Source organism: Perissodus microlepis, chromosome 14 (genome assembly GCF_051167445.1).
Source record: "Perissodus microlepis isolate ML-2025 ecotype Zambia chromosome 14, ASM5116744v1, whole genome shotgun sequence".
In the NCBI taxonomy this organism is placed as follows: domain Eukaryota; kingdom Metazoa; phylum Chordata; class Actinopteri; order Cichliformes; family Cichlidae; genus Perissodus; species Perissodus microlepis.
Genome location: NC_140474.1, coordinates 31,128,526 through 31,153,142, shown reverse-complemented (window position 1 = coordinate 31,153,142; position 24,617 = coordinate 31,128,526). Strand labels below are relative to the sequence as shown.

At 40.1% G+C, this 24,617-nt stretch overlaps 1 protein-coding gene across 1 annotated transcript in view; it reads right to left on the bottom strand.

The window, feature by feature from the left end:
- Positions 1-24,617, bottom strand: part of LOC146374219 (calsyntenin-2-like) — a 314,916-nt gene that overhangs the window by 111,868 nt on the left and 178,431 nt on the right. The window contains exons 3-4 of the mRNA XM_084951267.1: positions 20,156-20,351; positions 2,290-2,498 (exon numbers count right to left, since the gene is read on the bottom strand). Coding sequence (XP_084807393.1) covers positions 2,290-2,498; positions 20,156-20,351 — 405 coding nt within the window. The remainder of the gene's footprint in view (positions 1-2,289; positions 2,499-20,155; positions 20,352-24,617) is intronic.

Sequence of the window (24,617 nt, the reverse complement as noted above, 5' to 3'; positions counted from 1 at the left end):
ATACCATAATGAAGCCACACATATGTATTGTTTTAGTGTTTACTGTGAAAACAAAGCCAACAACACAAGTTGTCTTAAGAGACTTAAAAGCAATATTCAAGGTGATTGAACAGGTAGAAACATGGGCTGACTGCTCATCGCTGTTTTTGTTAGCCGCTAAAGACAGCACTCAGCATGCCAACAAAAAGCTACCCAAGAACCCAGACTTATGCTAAAGCTGTTTGTGGAGATGCCTGCAAAGAGCTGAGGTTTTGTTAGCATTGTAACGCAGTTGTTTCTGTCCTGGACAGAGTTTGCACTTTGCCATCAAGCTCTTGTCCTTTTGTGCAATAAAAAATAATAGTGCAGTAAAAGTCTCTGCTGTAGACTGCTCCACCATTTTCCTTCTCCTCCACACAAATCATCTGACTGTAGTGCGCAGGGAAAAAAAGCATATCTTTTTTTCTTTCAATCCACCTGGGGTGGGGATAACTGAAAAGCAAGTAATTAGTGTTACTGTACTAAATTAAACCTCCCATATTTAACCATATTTAATGGGATCTTATCAAAATACCATTAACCTGCTTGCTAACATTAGCATGTTAGCAAGCATAGAATGTAGTGCAACATCCCCCCTGGTGCAGCAATACAGCATGAATACTGTATTTACTGTTTCCCTAAATCAGTGTTGCAGCAGCAGAGTGGTAAAAGTTCACTCTGAAGTGTTTTGTGGCTTCAAAAACCTATAGTTTGTCATCTCTCTAGTTCCGCCTGCATTGCATTTCATTGTCTCAGTGGTAACAGAGGCGAAGCACCCCCACCAAGCAAGTCCCTTTCTTTAATGCAAGTTTAGTGATTACTTTACTTTTTTAAGCATCTACAGTACAAAGGAAGAGATTGTTTTAAGCTTAGGAAAAAGAATACCCTGTGTTTTTATGGGATTTACTGTCTATTTAAAAATTACAACATCACTAGTTTTTTCCTTGCTTGTTTAGATTTTTCCTGCTATACTTTGCAGTGTGCTTATGTCCCCGACCCAGTCTCACCACTTACTCTCTCTCTCACAGGCAACCTCCACTTTTCTCCCACCATCTTCTCCTCTCCCTCAGGTACTCTTGAGTTCAAGAGCTCTCAAAGCCTTTTTCCTCAGCGGTCAATAGCTAAGCAAGACCCCTTGAAATGGAGAGAGCGTGCACAGGCTGCAGCCTCGCTCCTATATCATTCACGGAGCAGTTTGGCCCACACCTCACTCAGTCAGCCTTTTTACTGCAGCACCTCAACGGTCAGGAACTCTCTGCTGGCAGTAGTAAAAATTGAAACAGTAATGTGCCTTTCATCTCTGTATTTTAGGAAAAAGAGTTTATGTACCGTCTCGGTGGCACTAATGCAGCAGCCGTATTTGAGTTGCCTGTCTAAGAAGTATATGACACAGTAAGTCCAGTGTTAAAGTGTATGCTCATGTAATATGTTACATTCTAAGTATGAACTATTATTACATTCACAATTTAAAATTGAACAATTGTAATGGTAATAAGACAGAAGGTCAGTACACACAAAAACAGTGAAACCACATTTCACAGTAGACTTTGTGGGCATTTTCGTATTTGAGTTTGTGGCTCATGATAACATTTAACTTTTGTTTAGAGAATAATGATTAATAGCTACCTATGTAGCAAAGTACAAGTAGCAACTCAGCAAAGCTAAGTAAATTTGCAGGGGTATGTGAGCGTGTTCTTAGATTTTTCTTTGTCTCCGTGTGTGTGTGTGTGTGTGTGTTTGTGTATATAATGTTTGTGTGTGCACAGACTTCTGTGATCTGATTTGTGGAGAGTGATGGCTCTCTGAGCAAAGCTTGACTTTGTCCTTGGAAAGACTAAAGAGTGCATTTTACCCCCAGGGAGAGATATTTGTCAGAGTATTAAGTTTTTCTACTAGAGCGTATGCAGGTATGTGTGTTCACTTCTCCCATGGCTCTATAGTGAGTACGGATGGATGGGATTTTCAGATCATGCGTGTTGTGGAGTTATGTGAGAAATGTGTTTTTACATCTTTTGTATATCAGATGAAGAGCCAAGGGAAGGCAACAAACTTTAAACTTGATTTGGAGGATCTTTTTGGACTTGTGGGAAATCAGTGAAATAGGTGAAGCAGAACTTCGAGAGAAAATGGGTACACAAAAGTTTCAAGGAAAGTGTTTCAAAATAAAACTTACAGCGCACTGAATATGACCGGTAACAGCGTAGCTTCTTTGTGACAAGTATTACAAAAATTTCCGAATGCGTTTAATACTCGGCCCCAACTTCTACTCACCGTTACGATCGATGGCGAAGGGTGTGTTAGTAGTGGTGATCTGGTAGTTGCAGATCTGGCTGTATTGTGGGGAGCAGTCCTGATCAGTAGCCTCCACTTGCAGGATATTGTCATAAATCTTGCCCTCTGTCACTGCTGCTCGATACTGGGGCTCCCGAAACACTGGGGCAAACTCATTGACATCGTTGACCTGAATGTGCACCACTGCCCTGTAAACAGCAGGGGAGAACAGTAGATAATCATGTCAGTCGCTGTAAAGAAGTGAACACAAATGATTTTTCTAATTACAACCCAGATTTTCAATAAACCAACGATGTAAAAGATCTGCAAACATTTAAACGCCTTAGTATAAAGGCAAAAATGAAGCTGAGAAATGATATTGTTTCCTTTGAAAAACACATACTAAATTAAACCGAGTTAAATAACCTCATTCCTTGTGGTTAATTATTATGTTAACTGGGTATAAAGAAAGCATCCTAGAAGTATTGGAAATTACTGTGCCGACTCAGGAACACTTCTGAAGTTCAGACACAGTGTACAAACTGGTTTGTTGCTGCATCTAAAAATGCAAGTTAAAACCGTGCAAAGCCAAACACACAGGGCAGAAATGCTGCCTTGTGAGGTTTTCTCTGGAGGCGATATTAAAACTAAAGAACATATCTAATTTAAACATCTGTCAGGGCGACAATAATACTGAAGGATATACAGTCAAGTGAAAATGAAAGTTTCCACTCCATGCAATCCTGTGAAACACTAAGTGCAGTATTCAGTAGCTTAAAACCACTTTTAGAAGCAATAATGTGACGTATTTGTTGTTTGAATGAATTTATTTGTCTCTCACATTGCTGTGGATGAATTTTGGTCTGCTCTTGTATACAAATTACTTTAGCTCATTGAGGGTTAGCACGCAGAGCTCTGCTAAGTTCCACAACAACATTATAAGTAGGTTGAGATCTGGACTTCAATTTGGCCATTGCAACCCCTTGGTTCTTTCCTTTTTTTTTTATTTTTTATTTTTATTGGCTGTGTTCTTGGCCTCATTGTCCTGTTTCATCAAATTTCCCTCAAGCTTTAGCTGTCAGACCGATGGCCTGACATTTGACCCTAGAATACTTGGTACACACAGAAATTCATGACTAACTCCATGACTGTGAGGTGCCCAGGTGGTCTAGCAACAGAACAAACCAAATCATCACCCCTCCACCAACATGCATCACAGTGCTTCACAGTTGGTATGAGGTTTTTAAACTGTTATCTGTGTTTGCCGGATGTGGTGCTGTGCAGTTTGACTAAACAGCTCCACTTTGGTCGCCTCTGTCCAAAGAACATAATTCCAGAAGCCTTGTAGTTTGTTCCGATCTAACTTTCCCAACATAAGCCACGCTGCCATGTTGTTTTTAGAGAGAATTGGCTTTCTACTGGCAACACTTCCAAACAAACCATACTTGATCACTATTTTCAAATAGTCCTGCCATGAACATCAACGTTTAACATGCTAAATGTGTCTGACATGAAGCTCAGACTCAAGAGGCTCTGGAGTTTTGTTCACTCGCTCTTCATGGTCTGTCCTTTGGGTGAATTTACCAGCATGTCCACTCCTTGGAACATTTTGGCATTGTGTTAATACACACCTGAATGCTGCTCCAGACCGGCAAACTGTCCAAACTCCTGCTTTTGTAGCAGTTCTTACAATTGCTGATAATCAGTTAATCAAGTGCATTTGATAAACAGCAACTGGCTGTTTATTGTCCACATCCCTATGGAAGCAGTAGGGGTGTGCTTAGTTTTCCACAGGACTGCACAGACTCCGTTGGACTACTCTTTTTCACATGACTGCACACTGCCAGGTAACATTTGCTTATTTCAACAAGATAACAGTTAATCACATTCTGCACGAATAAACATTCCTAGTGCTAAAATGGCCTCCAACAGTTCAGAGCTGTGACCCATTGAAAAAATGGCATATTTTCAAAATAACATTAGAACAAAGAAGTCTCAAATTGTTGTGCATCTAACCTTCGATATCAAGCAAGCATGGGAAAACATTTTTCTTTTAAAACTACAGCAGCTGGTTTCCTCAGTTCCCAAATGGTTACAGTGTTGAAAGTCGAGGTGATGCAATGCAGTGGTAAACATGCTCATTCTGAAACCTGAAACCATTCTTTAAAAATGTCTTTGGCATCCTTTATTTAAACAATACAGGAGTACAATATGCTGTACTTCCTAAATTTGTATTGAGTTATTCGGTTTATTTGTTTGCACATAATTGCATTCTTATTTTTATTTACTTTAAAGCATCCCCATTTTGGAAACAGGGCTGAAGGAGAAAGTAAATGAAAGGTGGATTTCAGCAAATTTATACATTAATTGTATATAAATATATCTACTACACATCTTGTTTTCTTAGAACACGTGTCATGTTTGGTTAGGCTCAAGCTTTAACAAGCTTGATTTAAACTTATATGAACTGTACAGAATTAGGCCCTAGATCAGGGGCGTCCAACTCCAGGCCTCATGGGCTGGTGTCCTGCAGGTTTTAGATCTCACCCTGGGTCAACACACCCGCATCAAATGATTAGTTCACTATCAGGCCTCTGGAGAACTTCAAGACATGTTGAGAAGGTAATTGAGCCATTTAAATCAGTTGTATTGGATCAAGGAAACATCTAAAACCTGCAGGACACCGGCTCTTGAGGCCTGGAGTTGGACACCCCTGCCCTTCATGCATCGTAGAGAAGGCAGGATATCTCATGCTCTTCATGACTCCCTCAACTATTAAAGATGAAGGAAAAAAATCACCATAGCACTCCTTTAAAGACATTTCAAAATAGTAGATAACAAGGAACCATTGCCTGCACATTAATGAACTCAAATATTCACATTCATGAAATATTAACCCAATCAAAACTTGTGCAGCCAATTTTTTTATAGCAACTTTCAGAAAAACAACATTTGATTAAGGTTTGTTGTCTTTATTTTCAATATGGCATTTTTATCCCCAAAAAGAAAATAAAAGGGAGCGTGAAAGAACACACAGTAAAAGAACTTTATGAATGGGGAGAGGCTGTGTGTATTTATTGTTTTCAGCCTCAGTCCACCCAAAAATGGGAAATGGCTTACAAGGCTAAATACGTCTTCCACAGCCATGCACAAAGGACTAATTACAGCTTACTAGATAATTGCTAAATTTGGATAGTTCAGGGCAGAGTTTGCATCAGCAGGTGATGGATTAGCTCAGTAACCACTAGTCGCATTGTGCTTTGTGTAATACACAATGTAGTCTGACCTAAAGCATTGTTTTGATTGTGTTTTGGTGCCAAAATAAGATAAAGCGAACCCTCAGATCACTTCATCTGCCAGATTCTTGCTTGCTATGCAGAATCTCCATCAAGCGCATCAAACTGCACTAATTAATTATTCCATAAGTGATTTATCAACAGTTATTCATGGATAGTCACACATCATGTAAACTCCTCACCATTCATCACCTCAAAATGTCTTCATCAATATTCTCCAGAAAGCAACAGATTGCATGATCAGTCCTTCAGTTCATTGACTGACAGCTGATGATGGATGACAATGTGCTACAATAATTTGCTTTTGGAATGGCTGCAGAACAGCAAAGCCCAAGTAATACCTTGCTTTAAGCCACAAAGGGGTGGAGATGTGGCTTATGGGACTCGAGCTGGGTATGTAATGACGGTGAAATTATCCTATTCAAAGAAGCAGTAGATATTTCTCCAACGGTGGTTGGTTGAAGACAGAGACTGGACAACAAAGACAAAGCCAGCGGGGAGGGAGAGCGCAGGCAGAGCGCAGGCAGAATTGATTTTTATACTGCCTTATCGCACCCTGTCACAAGTCCACAAACACAGGCTATGATTTGTTTTTGAGCTTCTATTCACATGCTTGAATTATTTAACAGAACACAGAAAGGCCTAAACAACTCATGAAGAAAAGCTATTAAAAAAGACGTGGCAAAAGGGCAGAGACAGTAACTACTGTTAAGTACATTTACTTAAGCAAGTTCGCTGAAGTACAAACTAATTTTGAGAATTTCTTTTTTTAAACTTTTAGTTTCTGCTCCAATCTTGTTTTGAGTAACTGGTGTCAATATGCATCTATTTACACTGTATTGTCTTCACTCACACATCCAAATGATTGAATTTAGAAGCTCCAATCACAGGTTTATAAAATCAAGTATCTTTCCATGCTTCTACAAACATTTGTGAAAGAATGGAATTTAAAGAATGCCAAGAGGTCAACAACTTTCTGCAAAGTCACGCGCAACAAGCCTACAAACTCATGTCGCCTGCAGATTAGCTCAAGAACACTGCAGAGAGCTTCACGGAATGAGCTTCTATTGCCAAGCCTTACATCACCAAGCACAATGCAAAGCGTTGGATTGACAGACATTTATGGGCACTTTTTTGTTTAATTCTTCATGAGATGCTTCAGTGGTCTCCTGGGAAACGTAGCGTCCTGTCATTAATTTAAAATGTGATTTTGTCATGTATCACTCACCTAAACAATGTTGCAGACGAAGCAGGATTAGCCCAGTGTTAATAGTGATGCTAACAGCAGTAGAAAAAGCACTGACAGATGATGGTGGCACCAGAATGTGCCATAAATCCCTCTGCCAGCCTTGTTTTGTCATATTAATGACACTTGCTCATAAACACCCCCCTCCCCTCACTGTGCCACTCTCCCCAGTGGTGAAAGAGGAAACATATGCTCTACTCCTTTGGGGTTTGTACAGAAGGACTCATCTGTGTGTGTATGTATGTGTGTGTGTGTGTGCATATGTGTGTGTGTGATTATGAATTCGTCCACACACATGCATGATATATAACTAACTGCTATAACTGCAAAAATGTCTGTGTGCCTGTGTATCTCTGCTGATGCTTCACATCTGTCTCAAACAGACGCCTGGCTCTCTGGGGCAAGTCTTACTTGTGTGTGTCTCTATGCATGTGTGTGTGTTGTGATAGTGCTGGAAGATTGCCAAGCTAAGCCCAAGGCTGCTATCCCTCCCTGTGACAGGCTCCAACTCATAAGGAGGGGTCCACAATGAGTCAGAGTGACACAGAAAGACAGTGGGGGGTTAAATGCCCCTATGGGTGAATGATCACACCACCTTTAAACAAAGAGGATTAAAAAAGTTGCACCATGGGGGATAGTTAGTTGAAAAGAAAAGTCAAAGGTTAAACAAACTATATAATCCCACTGAGTGGGAAAACTACATTTGAGTTCCTCTTGTCACTTAGCATTTATAAGTGACAAGAGGAACTCAGAGGAACTCATTTATACACAGTGCCTGATCACACTGTTTGTAAATCATTTACACTGCTAGATGTGGCCGGCTATACAAGGACACACACACAGTAACAACTGTACTTGTAAATCCTATTACTCTAAAATGCCATTTGACATCCTTCAGTTTCCCTTAATGCTGACAAAGCACTAGTGCAATAATTTCACTTTCCCAGTTTGTCATTCCAACAGGTCATCTGACTGTTTAGATAACAAGTACAACAGAACAGAAAAGCACATGGAATTGCAACAGATGACCGTCCCCCCCTGAGCCTGGTTCTCCTGGTGGTTTCTTCCTGTTAAAAGGGAGTTTTACCTTCCCACTATCGCCAAGTGCTTGACTGTTTGGGGTTTGTATTATTGTAGGGTCTTTACCTTACAATATAAAGGCTTTGAAGTGACTGTTGCTGTGATTTAGTACAATGTAAATAAAAATGAACTTAACTTAATGACGTTTTTGCAATTGGGAAAAAGTAAACAGTCTGGTTAACACATCTGACATGCATGTGAAAGGTCACTGGTTTGAGAATGGTAGGGCACACAAAGAGAGCCTTAGAGGGGCAAAAGTTAGTGAACTTGTGCTGCTTCCAACACCAGACAAATGGGATGCTTGCATCAGGCATAAAAACTGTGCTAAATCAAATTAAGATCGACCTGCTTTTGCCACCCCTTAGTTAATAAGGGAGATCCCAGAAGTACATATAGTGATTAGCGTACTGTACATTTCATTGAAGTTGCAAATATGCCTTGAAGCCACTTTTAACTGCAATAGGTAGCTATCAGAGTTTTTTTTCCACTATCATGTCAGCTAAATAACAGCCTCTTCCTAAACCTAACCAAGTATATTTTTGGTTTTGTAGTTTTGGTTTTATCTAAACTTAACAAGTGGATGAGAAATGGAAAAACATCTAAGCCCTGCATGAAAATCATCTCATGTCTGAGAAGCTTGGGCCTTAATCTCCATCAGCAAACAAAGATTGTTAGTAGGTTTGTAGGTGACACCTTGCCTTCATAGGAAATATTCAAGGCTCTGGTTGCATAGGTAAGCCTCTTGTATATTTTCAGCCCAGTCACTGTTTCCACTGCTTGCCTCTTTTCATTGCAAAGTTGAAAGTAGTTTAAATCAGTATACACCTATTTTGCTGTGCTAGTGGGTATTTTCTTCTTCTTTATTATAAAAATAAATAAATAATCTCTTCGCTTCTTATTTTGCTGTGGTTGGTGGATCAAGGCTAAGGGTAAACATGTCTGGTATCTGACAGAATGGCAGTATTTGACATCTAGGGATGAGAGCTTGTTGAAAGAAACCAATCTGTGCATAGACCTGCTGTCAACGCCAACATTTTGTTGATGGCTCACAGCACCATGACCTCCCCACTCTGAAGTCTCTAAGGTTCTACTTTACTTTCCTTCTTTGAGACATGTTCATAATGGATGTTATATATTTAACACTTGAACAAACTTATGATATTTTGGGGGTATTTTCTGAAAAGACTGAATCAACAAAGTTCATTCCATCTCTGATATTTGAGTTACTGGTTATGTTGTGAACATCTGCAAAAGATATCAGCTCACAGCAGCTGATCCCCTTTCTGCTCCTACAACTGGCTCTTTCATGTAGCTCATGCTACTTAAGCTGCTTTCACCTGCCCACAGCTGATTTGCACCTGCTAGCTGCTATGCAACCCACCCCCGCCGCAGCTCCTCCTTTCGATCTGTATCTGACTTAAATATAACGGTCGTCTTTGATGCCTACGCCGTTCTGTGCTGGGGTCTTGGTGTTGTTCTCTCTGCCTCCAGCTCTCCATGTATGCACATACAAGGACAGAGAGGTGAGCACTCCCCACCTTATGCATTCCACGTACACGCATGGAAGGTAGGTAGGTCCCAGAACAAAGCCAAGCTGCCAAATATAAATTACTGCACATGGAAATCTCAGTCTTTTTTTCAGTAATGGTGCTGACTGAAATAGTGTTCCTGAATAGCAACATGATGGAGGGCATCAGTCTTCCTCTATGTTCCCTCAAAATTAATCAAAATACAATATTAGTATGCTCCTGTTGTTAACTTTCTTCATTCAAACAGCTACATCAAAAGTAGTAAATGACCAGAGAGTTTAAAGTGCTTCTAACAGCATCTAATCACTCTTCTAGAACTGAACGCAGCATGCATAAAATACACAATTGTGTAACTTTGTTTTGCTTAATAACCCCAGTTGCCTGAATGCAGTCTCATTTACATAGAACACTGTATATCTAATAAAAGGAAGTAGTCGGTCTCTTTTCAATGATGTAAGTATCTCAGAAAATGAAAAGCATCCCAAGCAGTTGAGATGTATTTAAGTGCCAGGTGGACACAATCAGATACCAGCTGCATGTTAAAGGCAGGCGATGCATGTTAATGTCAGGTTAGCATTGTTCAAAGCTTATTACATATTCATCTGCGCTCATTATTTATAAACACTGGCACTCAAACAGACTGATAGTATTGAATGCTTCCAATACACACACAAGTCAACATCCAACACAAAGGGAAAGGACTCAATTAATCTTTGACAAGAATTAGCTGAGAGGCTGAATCGTCAGATTCCTCGTGCAAGACCGGAATGGGAATAAACAACCCTAACTATGCCAGTGGGATCAATGCACAACACAACACAGGATAGTAACTTCAGCACTATGCAAGGAAATCGCATTTCCATATCGACAAGAATCCTCCTCGGAAGCAGCCACAAGAGACTCCACGGAGGCCGGCGTAATCTCAATAGGAGGTGATTTTGCTGCAAGGTAATCCAGTTCAGTTTTCAGCTTCGTGAGCCAATCCTCCTGACTTCACATGTGATACTATTGATCCAACCTGTGACTGATGGCTATGACGGCTTAAAGAGACAACCAGAGAGCTGGAATCTTTATAGAGTCGTCACTGGAACTACAACCTAAGCCAAAGTCATAAACAGTTTTATGTCCCACATGTAAAAACACCTAAGCCACAACATTAAAAAAGTAGACTAATAGACTGAGATACACCAGATATCTGCCATTACTATATCTATCTATCTATCTATCTATCTATCTATCTATCTATCTATCTATCTATCTATCTATCTATCTATCTATCTATCTATCTATCTATCTATCTATCCAAGTATATGAGATATATTACACATATTACAAAATAGCTTCATATTTTAAAAAAAACATACAGGTAATATGCATTGTTTTTTTCCCAATGTCTCCAGCACTGAGATTATGAACTTGTGCTATAATTAAATGTAATTTCTGTGCTCAAGAAGTATCTCAGGTTTGTTTTCCAAGTTACGTCTTCTAAAACTGGTAGTTTAATGAATCTCAGAGAACGTCTGTTTGCATTCTTTGTTTGTTGTGTTCCCAGCACTTCTCTCTGTTTCATCTTATTATACCTGTTGATGTTTCTTCTTTTCTTGATAAAAGTTTATAGAATTTATATAACATTGTGTTTTTTTTAAGTAGTTTCCAGTATAGCTGTTAATAATCTATTTAAAATAGAAGACTACATATTATGTACGTCTCTTTTCTCACTAATCTAAAGCCCATGAATTGAAAACAATGTTTTAAGCATTTGGTCCAAATCTGGGTCTCACAAAATCTCAAAGTAGTGCAAATATTATATAATAACATATTTTAATAAAACTATATAATACATAAAAAAAGTAAAATAGTTATGACTGAATGTCCTGTTGCTTAACTCTGCTGACGAGCACCTCAGTGTCAGTGGATGTGAATTAACACCTGACTGTGGCTTGAATCGTGGATAGGAACGGGTTTCACTTTCTTTTGTCTGGTAAGCGATGCAGCCAAACACAGATGGCGCACTTCCTGCCGGTGCAAATATATAATTGAAACGTGTAGCATATATTCCCCCATTACAATCTGTGAGCTGAGGATAAACAACATATTTCTACATGAGATGTGTATTCTCTTTCTTTCTTTTTTTTCTTGGCTTGGTGGGAATAATAGTCACATCAACTAACAGGTTTTGACAGAATGAGGTTTCACTCATATTAGCATCAAGTGTGACAAGTGAGAAGTTAAGATTCTTGGTAGAATAAAGAGCCGACGCACTGACAGGGCAGTATCTGCGAGGAGTCCCCTGGTTTTCTCACTGCAGAAATTTATCATGACAGCTTATGCTAACGAGGCACAGCGTTTGGCACACTTCTTCACACACGAGGAAGTGACTTTCTTCCCTTTTTTTTCTTTTTTTTAATGTTGAAAGGTGCTTTTAGGAGAGTATCTGTGAGTCGGTTATGAGATGCAAAATCAGCCTATCTATCCCCAGCTACACTGTTTGCCTTATTTGTATGTAAATGTAGGTATATGAGTGTGAATTTGTCTCGGCATTTGGGGTTTGAGAGTGTGTCTGTGTGTGTGGGCGTGCGTGGCTGTCCTTCAGCTGGCTGTTCAGTTGGATAATTAGCTTTTCATAAACGTGGCGAGGTTAGAACATGCAGGCTTCTAATGATGACTTTAATAACTACCGTACTGCCGAGCACAGTGTGCGAATGTGTGGCTATTTAGGGACACGAGAAAACATATGTGTGTCTACATTGAGTCTAGAGTTTCTTTTGAACACATACACAAATGAACACACACGTCCAGGAACACCTAACCTTGTGAATGTATTACCCTTCTTGACAGCCTCCACGCTCTTAACCCCTGGGCCAGTGTTAAATACACGTGTCACGGTTAGGTGTGAGTCCTGGGAGGAATTATGAATATGACTTGCTTTGTAAGGCAGTGAAACGTCCCCTACGCCTAATTACTCTGTAGAAATGGCACAACTTTGTGTCAAGAGAGGGGAGCGGGAAAAGGCGAGCTATACTCCTTATAGACAAACTTCTAGTCTTCTGTTGCTTATTACTGCTATAACTTTGTTGGATTTCAAGTGTGCCCATCCCAAAGGCTCAGTGCTTACATCTGTAGCTGCAACTGTGACTTCTGAGCTTTCTATTTAATGTTTCACAGGAGCACCGGCAAAAGAAAAAAAATCATATAATGAGTTACCTTAAACGATTATAGAAAGAAATGTATACATTATGGCCCCTTGAGCAGGAATTGTCAGAAGTTTAACTGAAAAGTAATTTCCCCACATAGGCTGCTTAATTTCAATCATTTTTAGAGGCACAAAAAAACTATTCAATAACCAGAAAAGAAACGTAACATTGTTTTTCATACTGTGATTTTACGGGTAGATCTCAGATGTAACTTTTGATCCCTTCCTGATTAAAAAGTTGGAACGATCAGCCCTAAAACAATAAATCTGGGGGTTTTAAATAAACGCTGACTTTACAGCTGTTTAGTTCTACTCGGCAGAGATCTAGAATAATAACCATATTTCTTTTGTCAGAACATAAAACCACACAAAACCTTCAATGATACAAGAAACATTGGGTATGGAGAGAAAGGAGAGAAAGAAAATTTGGGTCACAGTCAAGCTGCAACCCCAGATGTTGAAAACTCCTTCTTGCATTTGCTCTAATGGCCACGAGTCTGACAGCAAAAGGGAGTCTCCATGAACTCCTTTGTTAAAATGCCCAACTACCTTTATAATGTTTACATACATGTTTTGGTTTCTGTGGATAGTTTCTGCTTTTTCAACTTTCACATTCTTTGAGGTCCTGGTGTTTTCAACAGCGTTATCTGAAAAATATGGTTTGCTACGTGGAACACATCAGCCAAGACCTTTCAGTTACGTTGAGTGAAGTTCTCATATTCTATCACTAGGCACCATTTAGCATATATGTGTGTCTGTGCATTGCACCTTTATAGTTTATGACTGTAGTTTCTTTTCTGATCCTATTATGGCTCTCTACCTGTTTGTTTTAATTTTTTCATATAAATTATTGTCTTGATTATTGTTTTATTGTAAATGCTTTTTTGTAAATATTTTCTTGTATTTTACTTTTATAGTGTTTTGTGTTTTATTTTTTGTGTTTTATTTTAATCCTGTAAAGCACCTTGAATTGCCTTGTGCTGAAAGTGTGCTATACAAATAAAATTGCCTTGCCTTGCCTTGCCTTACCAAAATTGCTAGTTTGATCACTAAGCACTCTATCCTTGGAAACTTCTGTCTGAAAAAGCAAATTGCTAAAACTTGGTCTGCAAAATGTTGGTTCTGTAATACAGAATAAAGTTTGGAGATTTTTTTTCCTGCATGTTATGTCAGAGTTGAAAGCCTGCAGCCCCCAAAGCACCTACATTACATGCTGGTCAAGTAACCAGCTGCACTTTTAATGTAGCAGTTCTACAAAGTGCTTTTTAATGTGTTTCTCTCACACACACACACACACACACACACACACACACACACACACACACACACACACACACACAAATGACAGCCAAACTGCCATGAAACAACTGGCATGTCACAGGAGGCGCAACTTGGGCGTCCGTGTTTCACCCAAGGACACTTTTCCATGCGGACGTGCCGGAGATCAAACTGCAAACTCTGCAGTTACTTGACAACGTGCTCTACCACATGAGCCGCCCTACGGCTATGACGTGGCCTCAGCAGATGCATCATAATGATTTCTTTGTTAATAACATTTCTGTGTGGTTAAGTCATTCCTGCTTATGAGATGCATTTTTTTTCTCAAAAATCAGCACTGCTTGACTTTTTCATTAATGCCTGAGCTGAATCATTATTGTGTTAAATCAATAAACACAAAATGGACATTTATTACATTTATGGCTCCTTGCAACAAAGGCTGAGAACACTTCACAGCTCAGATTTGACAGAGGTCAGCCCTATAGTGTAATTTGTGTTTCGTTTAAAGCTGACCTGAGCAGAAACTGCCTCAAGGAGTTTAAGGTGAATTCAGTCAAGCTTTGCACTTTGCTGACAAGTGACTAATGCAGTAGCCAAGTAAAATATATCTGAGGGCAGTGGCAAGAAGAGTAATTCTGGGGAATCCTTTAAAATGGTGCTTTGACTCTGAGTCATTAATGTCGTTGTTTATAAAAATGTCTGTTTTGGTGGTTTTTGACAAAGTCGTCAAATGCGGAGGAATGTAACATTTTTATTGGCTCTGGAGGATGCATATATTCAAAGATTGACATGGCATTTTGAAAAAGAAAGAAACATCTCATTTGTGTGCAAAAAACTCACACTGGGAGACAGATTTGTATAGCCAGAGCAGAGAGAGCATCCATTTGTGAATGCAGAGGCAGTGGAACAAAATATTCAAACACTGCAGCCTGTAACAAAGAGAGAAGGCCTGACAGAAAGAAGGACAGCGTCTGACAGCAAGCGCTGGCTGAGCTGTAGCCAGCCAGGGGAAAAAAATACTACAGGGAGAAGTAGGGCAGCAGCCAGTAGTTAGCAGAGCAGGAATATATAGAGGGTAGAAAGATGAGTTTGAACTCATCCTGTGTCACTCCTGATCCCCTCCCCTGTCCTCTTTAGCGGCTAATTTTCTTGACTGCCTTCTCTCTGTGCTGTTGATGTGTCATGTGTAATTTAAGCACAGCCTTAGGCAGAGATTCGTCTTCTTCCCTGCTAGCTTCTTTGTAAATCGGAGCAAGCAAGTGAGCAGTGCAGTGAAAGGCCAGCCTCATCCTTTGAGAGTTGCCAGCAAAAGGACAGGCCATTTAAAGTGTTCCCAAATTCATTTCCCCTTCAGCATCAGCTTGTCTGTACCAACCAAACTGTTTCTACGTCACAGCAGGCAGTGAGTTATGTTGATAGAAAGTAATAGTGTGACATAACAGAATGCCTGGGAGCTTAGGAGGGATGTAAAACATTATCAACAGCGTGAAGGCAGAGACGGGAATGCAAAACAAGCACACAGAGATGAAAACAACCACACAGCTACACAGCCACCGCACAGCCATGCAAAGCAACCATTCAAAGATGCAAAACAACCACAAAGAGATACAAAACAACTACAGAGAGATGCAAAATAACCACACAAAGATGCAAAACACCCACACAAAGAAGCAAAACAACCGCAGAGATGCAAAACAACCACACAAAGATTCAATTCAATTCAATTCAATTTTATTTATATAGCGCCAAATCACAACAAAAGTCGCCTCAAGGCGCTTCATAGATACAGAGAAAAACCCAACAATCATATGACCCCCTATGATCAAGCACTTTGGCGACAGTGGGAAGGAAAAACTCCCTTTTAACAGGAAGAAACCTCCGGCAGAACCAGGCTCAGGGAGGGGCAGCCATCTGCTGCGACCGGTTGGGGGTGAGACCGGTTGGCTGCGACCGGTTGGGGTCAGAGAAGATCCAAAACAATTACCCAAAAATGCAAAACAATCACACAAAGATACAAAACAACCACATAGAGATGTGAAACAACTGTGCAGAGATGCAAAATAACCACACAAAGATGCAAACCAACTGCAGACATACAAAACAATCACCCAGAAATGCAAAACTATCAGACAAAGATCCAAAACAAAGACAAAGAGATGTTTGAAAATCAGGCTTTGAATGCCTCTCTGGAGTGGGTGTACACTTTTAACATCCATTTTGGTTCTTCAGTACTTAGAATACTGTCTTATAGCCTATATTTTGCACCTCACCATCATCCATTCTTGTCTTTTTGTGCAATGAAATTACAGTAACATTCATATTACATTGTGTTGTTTGTAGTTGTTTTTGTGTTGTGTAGAAGAGTAGATGTGCCTCATCCTCATCCAATCTGTCCATGACTGAAGGCTACTGGAGTCACAAATATGAGGCTGGTATTTTAAATGAAAACATTTAATTTGTTTATTCATTGTTCATTAATTTCATTGAATGAATGTGGCAGCTATTCATAACAATGATCAACAATAACAGTCAATGCACCGACACAATGATAGATTTCTGTGCTCGACTGCGTTGTTGGCCGAGGTGAGAGTGGGAGCTGAGTGGAGAGACTGTGAGGAGAGATGTGCATTACACAGTGGACAAAGGGAGGTGTCTGGACTGAGAGCAATTTCAGGCAGAAGCTGCTTTCAGGAAAGCCAACAAGTGTGACAAATTGTTTTTATCAGGTCAACTCTTTAAAGTATAGTCTACCAGTATTTGGAGAGATGAAGTGGGTGTTGCTTTCAAAGCATTCTGGAATCAAGCTGAGACCAAGTGAAGGCTGGAGGAGGAAGAGCTAAAGAAATATGTTGAGTGCCATTGGACTAATATGTAATTAAAGGGTGTAAAAAAATACCACGACATACTATTTTGTGCAAGAATTCTACCTTGAAACAATGTGAAAATGTGAAATGTGTTGTCGGTTGAAAATATGTCAGGTTTGCCTACATTGCAAACACAATAGCCAGACTTCTGCCAGTGCATGCAGTCTTCCTAGCTCAATCCCAGATACATTTAGTTGCAATGTATTTTTCTGCATATCTGTTCCTCTCTGGGTGTAGTTGCTGTTGTTTAAAGTAAAATTCAATTCCAACACGTGTTCTGGCAATTTATTTGCCACATACTGGCAAATAGACCAGAGCACGAGTATAAATGCTCACAAAGATGTGAGACAGACTGAAAAACAGATATCAAGCTTTTTTTTTTCTTCAGCTTCACTTAATATTATGTTACAAATCTCTAGCAGTGCAGTCTAAAGCCAGAATTATAATCAATGAGTCCTACATAAAGGTTATTTATTTTCCGTAATGAATATAAACACCATGTCTAGGGAGTTAGTTTTAAGTGGACTAGATATCTACTTGTAAGTTTTTACCTAATTTAATTTTTCTGAGTTCTTGTTTTTGCCCCATTTTTCTTGACATTTCAAATGTCTCTGAACTCCATATATTTCCACACTTTGCTTTTTCCCTTGTCTGCTCTAATTTGGTTTACTTATTTCCTTTAATTTTGACTGTATTTTTTTTCTCTTATAACCTGCACTGTTGCGCTGGCAGGAAACATCATTTTGTTCCAAGTAGAACGACACTTGAAAAGAAAATTTGATTTAAAAAGTTATATTTGATGCCTATTTTGTGCTCAGAAAAACAAATTTAATAAGCATGTTATTTGAGCACTTTTTTCCCCTGTGCTTTGCCTCAGACTGCGCACAGTCTTGCCCTGACTTCTAGCTGGAGGTTGTTGGCACTGTAGGCAGTCTGAGAGGGAGACTGCAGGCGACTCCACCTTCTTTGCAGTTAATAGCCTCCTAAAAATGACGCAAGCACCGAGCATCAATCAGATGTGTAAAGAGGGATGCACTCAGTGGTGAAGATGCAAACAATCGTCTATCATGAGGAATCAGGTCACAGTCAAGAAAAACAAGCAGGTTCTTTTGTAGATTTGGTGCAGCTTTGTTTTTTTAAATATATATTTTCATAGTTTAAACAAGCTGCACAAACACAACTCCACGCACTGTTTACCACACACACATAAACTGGTGTTAAAAAGGAACATGCTGTGAGGATGATCAGGCTGAGTACATGATGAAGAAGCAGAGAGACAGAATCTAACATCAAATTTATTCCCTTAACACCAAGTCTATCAATCTCATTCATGAACTTGAGTTTTTGAGACATCTACATCATCATTGTGATGGCCCCCCACCGCTAAAAAAAATATGTAGCACAATACATTTTAAAATAATTAATCCCGAGACAGTATCATTTTATTTTCTCGAGGTACTTTTTCTTTAATTCTATAACTGATATACAACCCATGGACTTTTGATGATTAGCAATGACAGTGGCCTCATAAATATAACTACATTATGCTCTTGTAATGATAGCTGCATTGGCATCATTGAAGTATTTTGCTTACTTGAGTCGTTCTGTAAAAAAATTCATTTTCAGGTCTGAATCTGGTGCTGCAGACAGTTGGTTCATGCAAGGTAATCACTTATAATCTGTTCCATACATACCAGTGGTGGCTGATGCTGAGTGTAGTGTGTGTTCAGGGTAAAACAAAACAAAACTTCACAGAACGAGGCTTTGGGGCTGTTCACTTCAATGATCACACAAGTTTGAGTCCCATATTTTAGATTTTATTTTTGTTCCAAAGAGCTTTTTAATTGGTCTTTTAGTGGCTGTACTTTCATGCACTAATTGGCTTCGTTTAGGCAACAAAAAGGGCTATTTGATTAGGCTTAGGCTACAAAAGTATTTACTTAGGGTTGTGAAATGGTCACAGTTTGGGTCACAATCTAAAGTGCAATTTAAAAAGCTGCATTTATCAGCTTTTACATTAACACCTTTTCACTGAAAGACTCGATGTCTTCTACATAATCTGTGATGCTCTCTTTTTTTTCATTACTAATTACAATGAATAATAACACCCCACTAAAGAAGGGGGAAGGGCTGCTTTACTGATGCATAAAAGACACAAGTCATAGAACATATTTACTAAGCTGATGCCCCTAAACCATCTGGTAAATTTACAAAATACACATTCAATTCAAATAAACTTAAACCGCAATAATTTTCTAGAATACTTGATTAAATAGAACCAATCTTATGTAAATAACTGTCTTTCTGTGTATATGGGCCTCAAGACATGAAGATACACAGAGCTGTATCCATGTTGCTGAAGGGCAGAGCTGCAACTGACATAAGCTGCAGAGGTGCTTCTTAGCATTTTGAATAAATAAAATAAAGTAGGAACTTACTGCTGATAGTCTCATCTTTTGGACCATCCAAAACATGTGGACGCACATTTTAGTTGTCACACACGCACACACACACACAAACATATATATATATATATATATATATATATATATATACATATACATATATATATATATATATATATATATATATATATATATATACATATACATATATATATATATATATATACATATACATATATATATATATATATATATATATATACATACATACAGTGGAACCCTGACTTACGAAATTAATTTGTTCAAGAGGGTCTTTCGTAAGTCAAAATTTTCGTAAGTCGAAGCACCTTTTTCCATTGCTTTTTGAGTGAGGCAATGCTGGCTGAAGACGAAGTTCTTGGTGGAGGAGGAGGTGGCGGAGGTTGAAGAAAGCATACGTATGCATGTATACATACGTGTATACATGCATACACGTATGTATAACCCTAACCCTAACCCGTACGTGTACATGTACATAACATTATGGAATTTTATTAAATTTTTTTTTAAATTTTCTATTTTATCTATTTCGTTACGCGGGCATTTTGCCGTACCACGGGCAGAAATATTGCCGTTAAGTGCCTTCATAACTTGAATTTTTCGTTAAATGGGGTCTTCGTAAGCCAGGGTTCCACTGTATATATATATTCACAGTTATATAAAGCTGACTAGTTGTCTTCGTTAGTCTTTCCAAAGCTCCACCGTCCTTTAGGATAGCTGATAATGTGAGTTTAGACATTGTCTAAATGAATAATTCATTCTTTTCTACTTTGTAGCCTTACACAATGTAGCCCAAGCACTTGACATGCATTATTAACTCGGGTTTTGTTTATTTAATTGTCTAGGCCTTGCAGTTGGTGGTATTTTCGTGTCAGTGCATTCTGTCCACCTTCGCAAAGCCTGCTTTATTCAAACCCCATTGTCTGTTTTACTCACTTGTGGGACTTCTTGCCCTCGATGCCCCCAGGGCCCGACCCGCAGTCATGAGCTTGAATGATGAAGGTGTATTCCTTCTGTAACTCGCAGTCCACCAGGCCCCGTGCCCTCAGCTGGCCCTCACCGGACGTACCGTTCAGCACCACTGCCTCGAACGGTGCGTCCAGCCCGTGTATGTTGAATGCACAGATCTCCCCTAGAGAGCAGGGTAGTAGAGAAGAGAGAAGGAAAAGGAAAGATGAGATTAGATTTAATCAATGTCTGTCACACAGAAACCAGCTAGACAGAATTCTGTGTGTAAATTAAGCAAACAAAAAGCTTTTTTGGGGAGAGGAAGTTCAAGAAAAACGTTTGCATTTACTAGATGCCTGAAATGTTCTTATCCATCATGCAAACCCATCAGAGAGCACCTGACTGGTCTCAGATTCAGTCTGCAGCGTGACATGACCCTAAACTTCAGAAGGAGGCCCGCTACAGATGGCCGACCCCCACAGAGCCTTGATATTGACATTATGAAGCCAGTGTGTGGCAGGTTCTCCAAGATGCTTGGAACAACCTACCTGCCAACTAACTCATTTTCACAATCAGATTACTCTAACATTGTAGAAAAGAAATGCTGACTTAATTTAACATTTATGGATGTTCCTGTGGGTCCAACTCTTAATTGTATTGCATAGAAGAAACACATGCTTTCTGGGAATATTGCTGAGTTATTTATTTCCACCAGCAGCCACTGTAACAGATATTGTTGCGATATTCATATCTGCTCTGTGCTGCTCTTTGTCACTATCTGCAAAGGAGGAGAAATAACAGTTCCTGTAACTGTTTCACACATGCTCTCAGCATCATCCTTGAGAAAGATACCAGTGCAGAGAATACAAACGTGGTGACATACTGGAAAGAATAATAAAAATGTAAAGCAAGCAGATTACTAAAACCTCATGATTTTTATTTGGGAATTATATAAAAAAGGTTCTAGCCCACTCCTGCCTGAGAAAGTTCATGAATAAAGTTAAAATGCTCTACACTAACAATCACAGGCTCATTTGTAAGACTCTACATTAGAACCTCACTGTCTTCATTTAGAAATTTAGCAAAGTTTAAACCCGTTATGTTATTTTCAACTCTATATTTGGATTCTTGATCTCTAGTAGAGTTTATATATGAGTTATAGTTAATAAAAATACAGATTTATTTTATATTGCTTGTTCCGCTCGCTATTCAGTCACAGTCTGAAACAAGCCCAGGCTTCTTTCTCTTTAAGCCAACTTACTTGTGATTGGCTGTCCCCCTTAAACAAAAAGAACCATACAACTGAGACTGAACATACACACTCCACACAAAAAAGCTCCAGTCAGATTCAAACCCAAGACCTACTTGCTGTGAAACAACAAGAAGTTTGTGGTATCTCGATAACTTAGACCTCAGAGGGTTAAGTAACATACCTGTCCTTAATCAGAAGACAGAAAGTTCTTTAGGACTGTGTTTTACAGGTTCCTTTGTGTTGTACAGCAATATTCCTGATGTAGCTTTGTTACGTTTTCTTAATATTGTAAGTGTTGCTCACATGATGTGAGAACGTTATTTAAAGTGTAAGAAGTACAGTTAATTCCATGGTAAGGTTTAACACCTTGCTTAAAAGAAATTCTTTAATTTAAACTTTATTTGATCTAAACTGTATTGTGGCTGAATAAAAGCTGGACAAAACAAACCCTAACGTTTACTTCTTGGTCACCTTGGGTTATTCCTATTGCTCCTTCACAGGTGCACAACGAAACATACAGGCAAAGCAAAAAGCATCAGAAAGTCACACTGGAGCATTTATAAATAGATCAAACTCGCAATCCCGCCAATGCCCCTTCGTACTTAGTGTCTAATTGCTCTTGTGAGAAACACCAAGGACATTCCCACCGTTTCCCCACCCAACATGGAGCCATTCTTAGTTGTGCACCCAAAAGCAACATTAAGCGCAATTGAGTTACACAGGGGCTCAAGCAAAACTAAAACAGCTCAAAGTCACCCTTGTAGCGAGATATAGAGCAAGAAAATCCATTTAAATCCAGAGTGAGCAGCTGACAAGAGCAAAACAAAAGAGGCGAGAGACGGCTGACATTTATTAGCAGGAGCGTATAAAGAAGTGGTCCATTTGTGGGGTCGGAACGCTTTCTTTTTCTTCTTAACTTCGTGAACTGACATCCTCTTGTGCTTCCACTGGTGGGATTTCAGGAAATCACTTAACGTGCTGGTCTCACACTCTGACCTGTGACGGCTAATTGCGCTGATATCACTTAAACTAACAGAAAGGACTAAATTGGATTCCCAAGCAGCTTTGTGTGCACATTGCTCCTGGCAAATTCTGATAAGAGCAACTTTATTTTCTGCCCCCCTTCATCCTGCTTCTGTCATAATCCCCGCCACCTCACCCCGCCCACACCCAACTCTCCCGCCCCCTCCCTTCCCGTTAGGGGCAGGGGCTCTGAGATGACAATTTGCCTGCAGACAAGCTATAAGCGAAGAAAGATGAAGAAAGAGCAGACGGAGGGAAAAAAGAGGGCAGAAAGTAAGAGAATTGAAAGGGTTGGGAGGTGTCAGCATTGTTTGGTTACTGTAAAGAACACCCCCCCCTTTTCTGTATTGCCTGAACAATGACTTATCAGACTTAAATGGGCCCCCATGTCATGGAGAAGCACGGCTTGCCGGCAAGAGCAAAATCATAAAATGGCACCGAGCAAACGGTGTGAAACGGCGAGTGACAGAAGATGCAACAGTCTTGACGTGAGGCTTCTCTCGACAGTGCGCCACCACACAAAACAGGAAAATGGAAAATCCATCACCGCTGGAGCGAGAAATAAATCCAATACACACAGGCAAGTGCAGAAGCTTCCCATCAGGGCGAATATGCTGAAGATATGCTGATGGTGCGCACGCCCACCGCCGAGGCTGGGTGGCCTGACGTGCTCCTTCGTGATTTAATTGTAGCTGAAGGGGAGAGGCAGGGAGAAGGGTCAAGGTGACCGCAGGAGGTGTGTGTGTGGGGGGGCGGGTGGGGTGGGGGGTGGGGTGGGGGGCTCCCTCTCTTAAGTCTCAAAAGAACACTGTGAGTGGTTCCAGCTGCCAACAGACCTGTCATTTTTTCCCCATTCTTTTCCTTTCTATCTATCACTTCACTCCAGACCTGATAAGTGTTTTGCCACCTACAGCGAGGCAAAGATGGGCGGTGGAGCGGGATGGGGGAGAGGGGACGAGGTGGAAGAGCACTGGCCCCCGGAGGGAGGTGAGGAACAGATGTTGGGCGGATGGAACTTGGCAGAGGCATAGCGCTCCCAAACGCTAATTACTGCGCTAAACTGTTAGCTAAATATGCATCTCGGTGTCACATTAGACTTTTAAGAGGTAGATTTACGATCAGAAGGAACTCTGTCTTCTTGAAGGGGGGTGAGGTGGGGGACATTTAAAACTAATGGATGCAAACTAATGGATAGTGTGAGTGCAGTGCTGTTTCTTTATTAGTTTATTTTCTGGCTAATCACCACTGTTTAGCATAATAAATAGCTTTTATGATCTTCAGCACTCCATATAGTAGGCCTGCAGCATTTTTAATCACTATATGCTTTTATGCTTTACACACTGTAAAACTTTGAAACTAACTTACTCGACTATGCCTGATTTGCCCCCCCTCTTTGCTACCTCATTCTCTGCTGCTGTGATTACTGCGTTTCCCCTTGGACATCATTACATTTTCATTTAATCAACTCTGAATTAAGGGTTGTCTATTAGTTAGTAGAAAGTGCGCTCTGGACCTAAGCTGCTGTCCTGTTGGTGTCAGAAGTCGTCCAGTGCTCAAACACCTCAAAGGAATCTGGCACCGGTCCACTCTGCACTATCTTAGAGGACGGAGAGCTCATTATCACTGAAGGCAGAGCTGCTTTACCGGCAATATTGGCTCGTGTTTGCAGAGCTGGAGGAGTGTGACAAAATATCAGGGGCCTCAGCGCCTTGGGGCCCCAAGTTATTATCAAAGCTGACAAAGCATTCTTGATGAGCTGCCTGTATCTTAATATATACACAAGCCGAAAAGGTGCTTTCGCTCACGAGTGCAGAGATATGCGCGGCAGCTGTTTACTGAGCATTTGAGCGAGGAGTAAAAGTGGAGATATCAGGCGAGGAAGCAGTCACACTGCTGAGAGGAAGACGAGGAAGAGAAAGATATAGAGATAGATGAAAGGAGGAACTGAGAAGGATGGGAACATGGCCACTGCTGCCTTAGGGCAGCTCCGATTTCCCTACTGGAGAATGACCAAAGCACAGGCATGAGTACACACACGTTCACTCAAACAGTGCCAGCTCGGCGGCTCTAATCAGAGCCGACATGCCTTTCATCCTCCTACTGTTGGAACAAACACCAGATAGACAGCAAGTAAATCAGATTTCTGGATCTCATACTGCTACCGAGCACATTCTG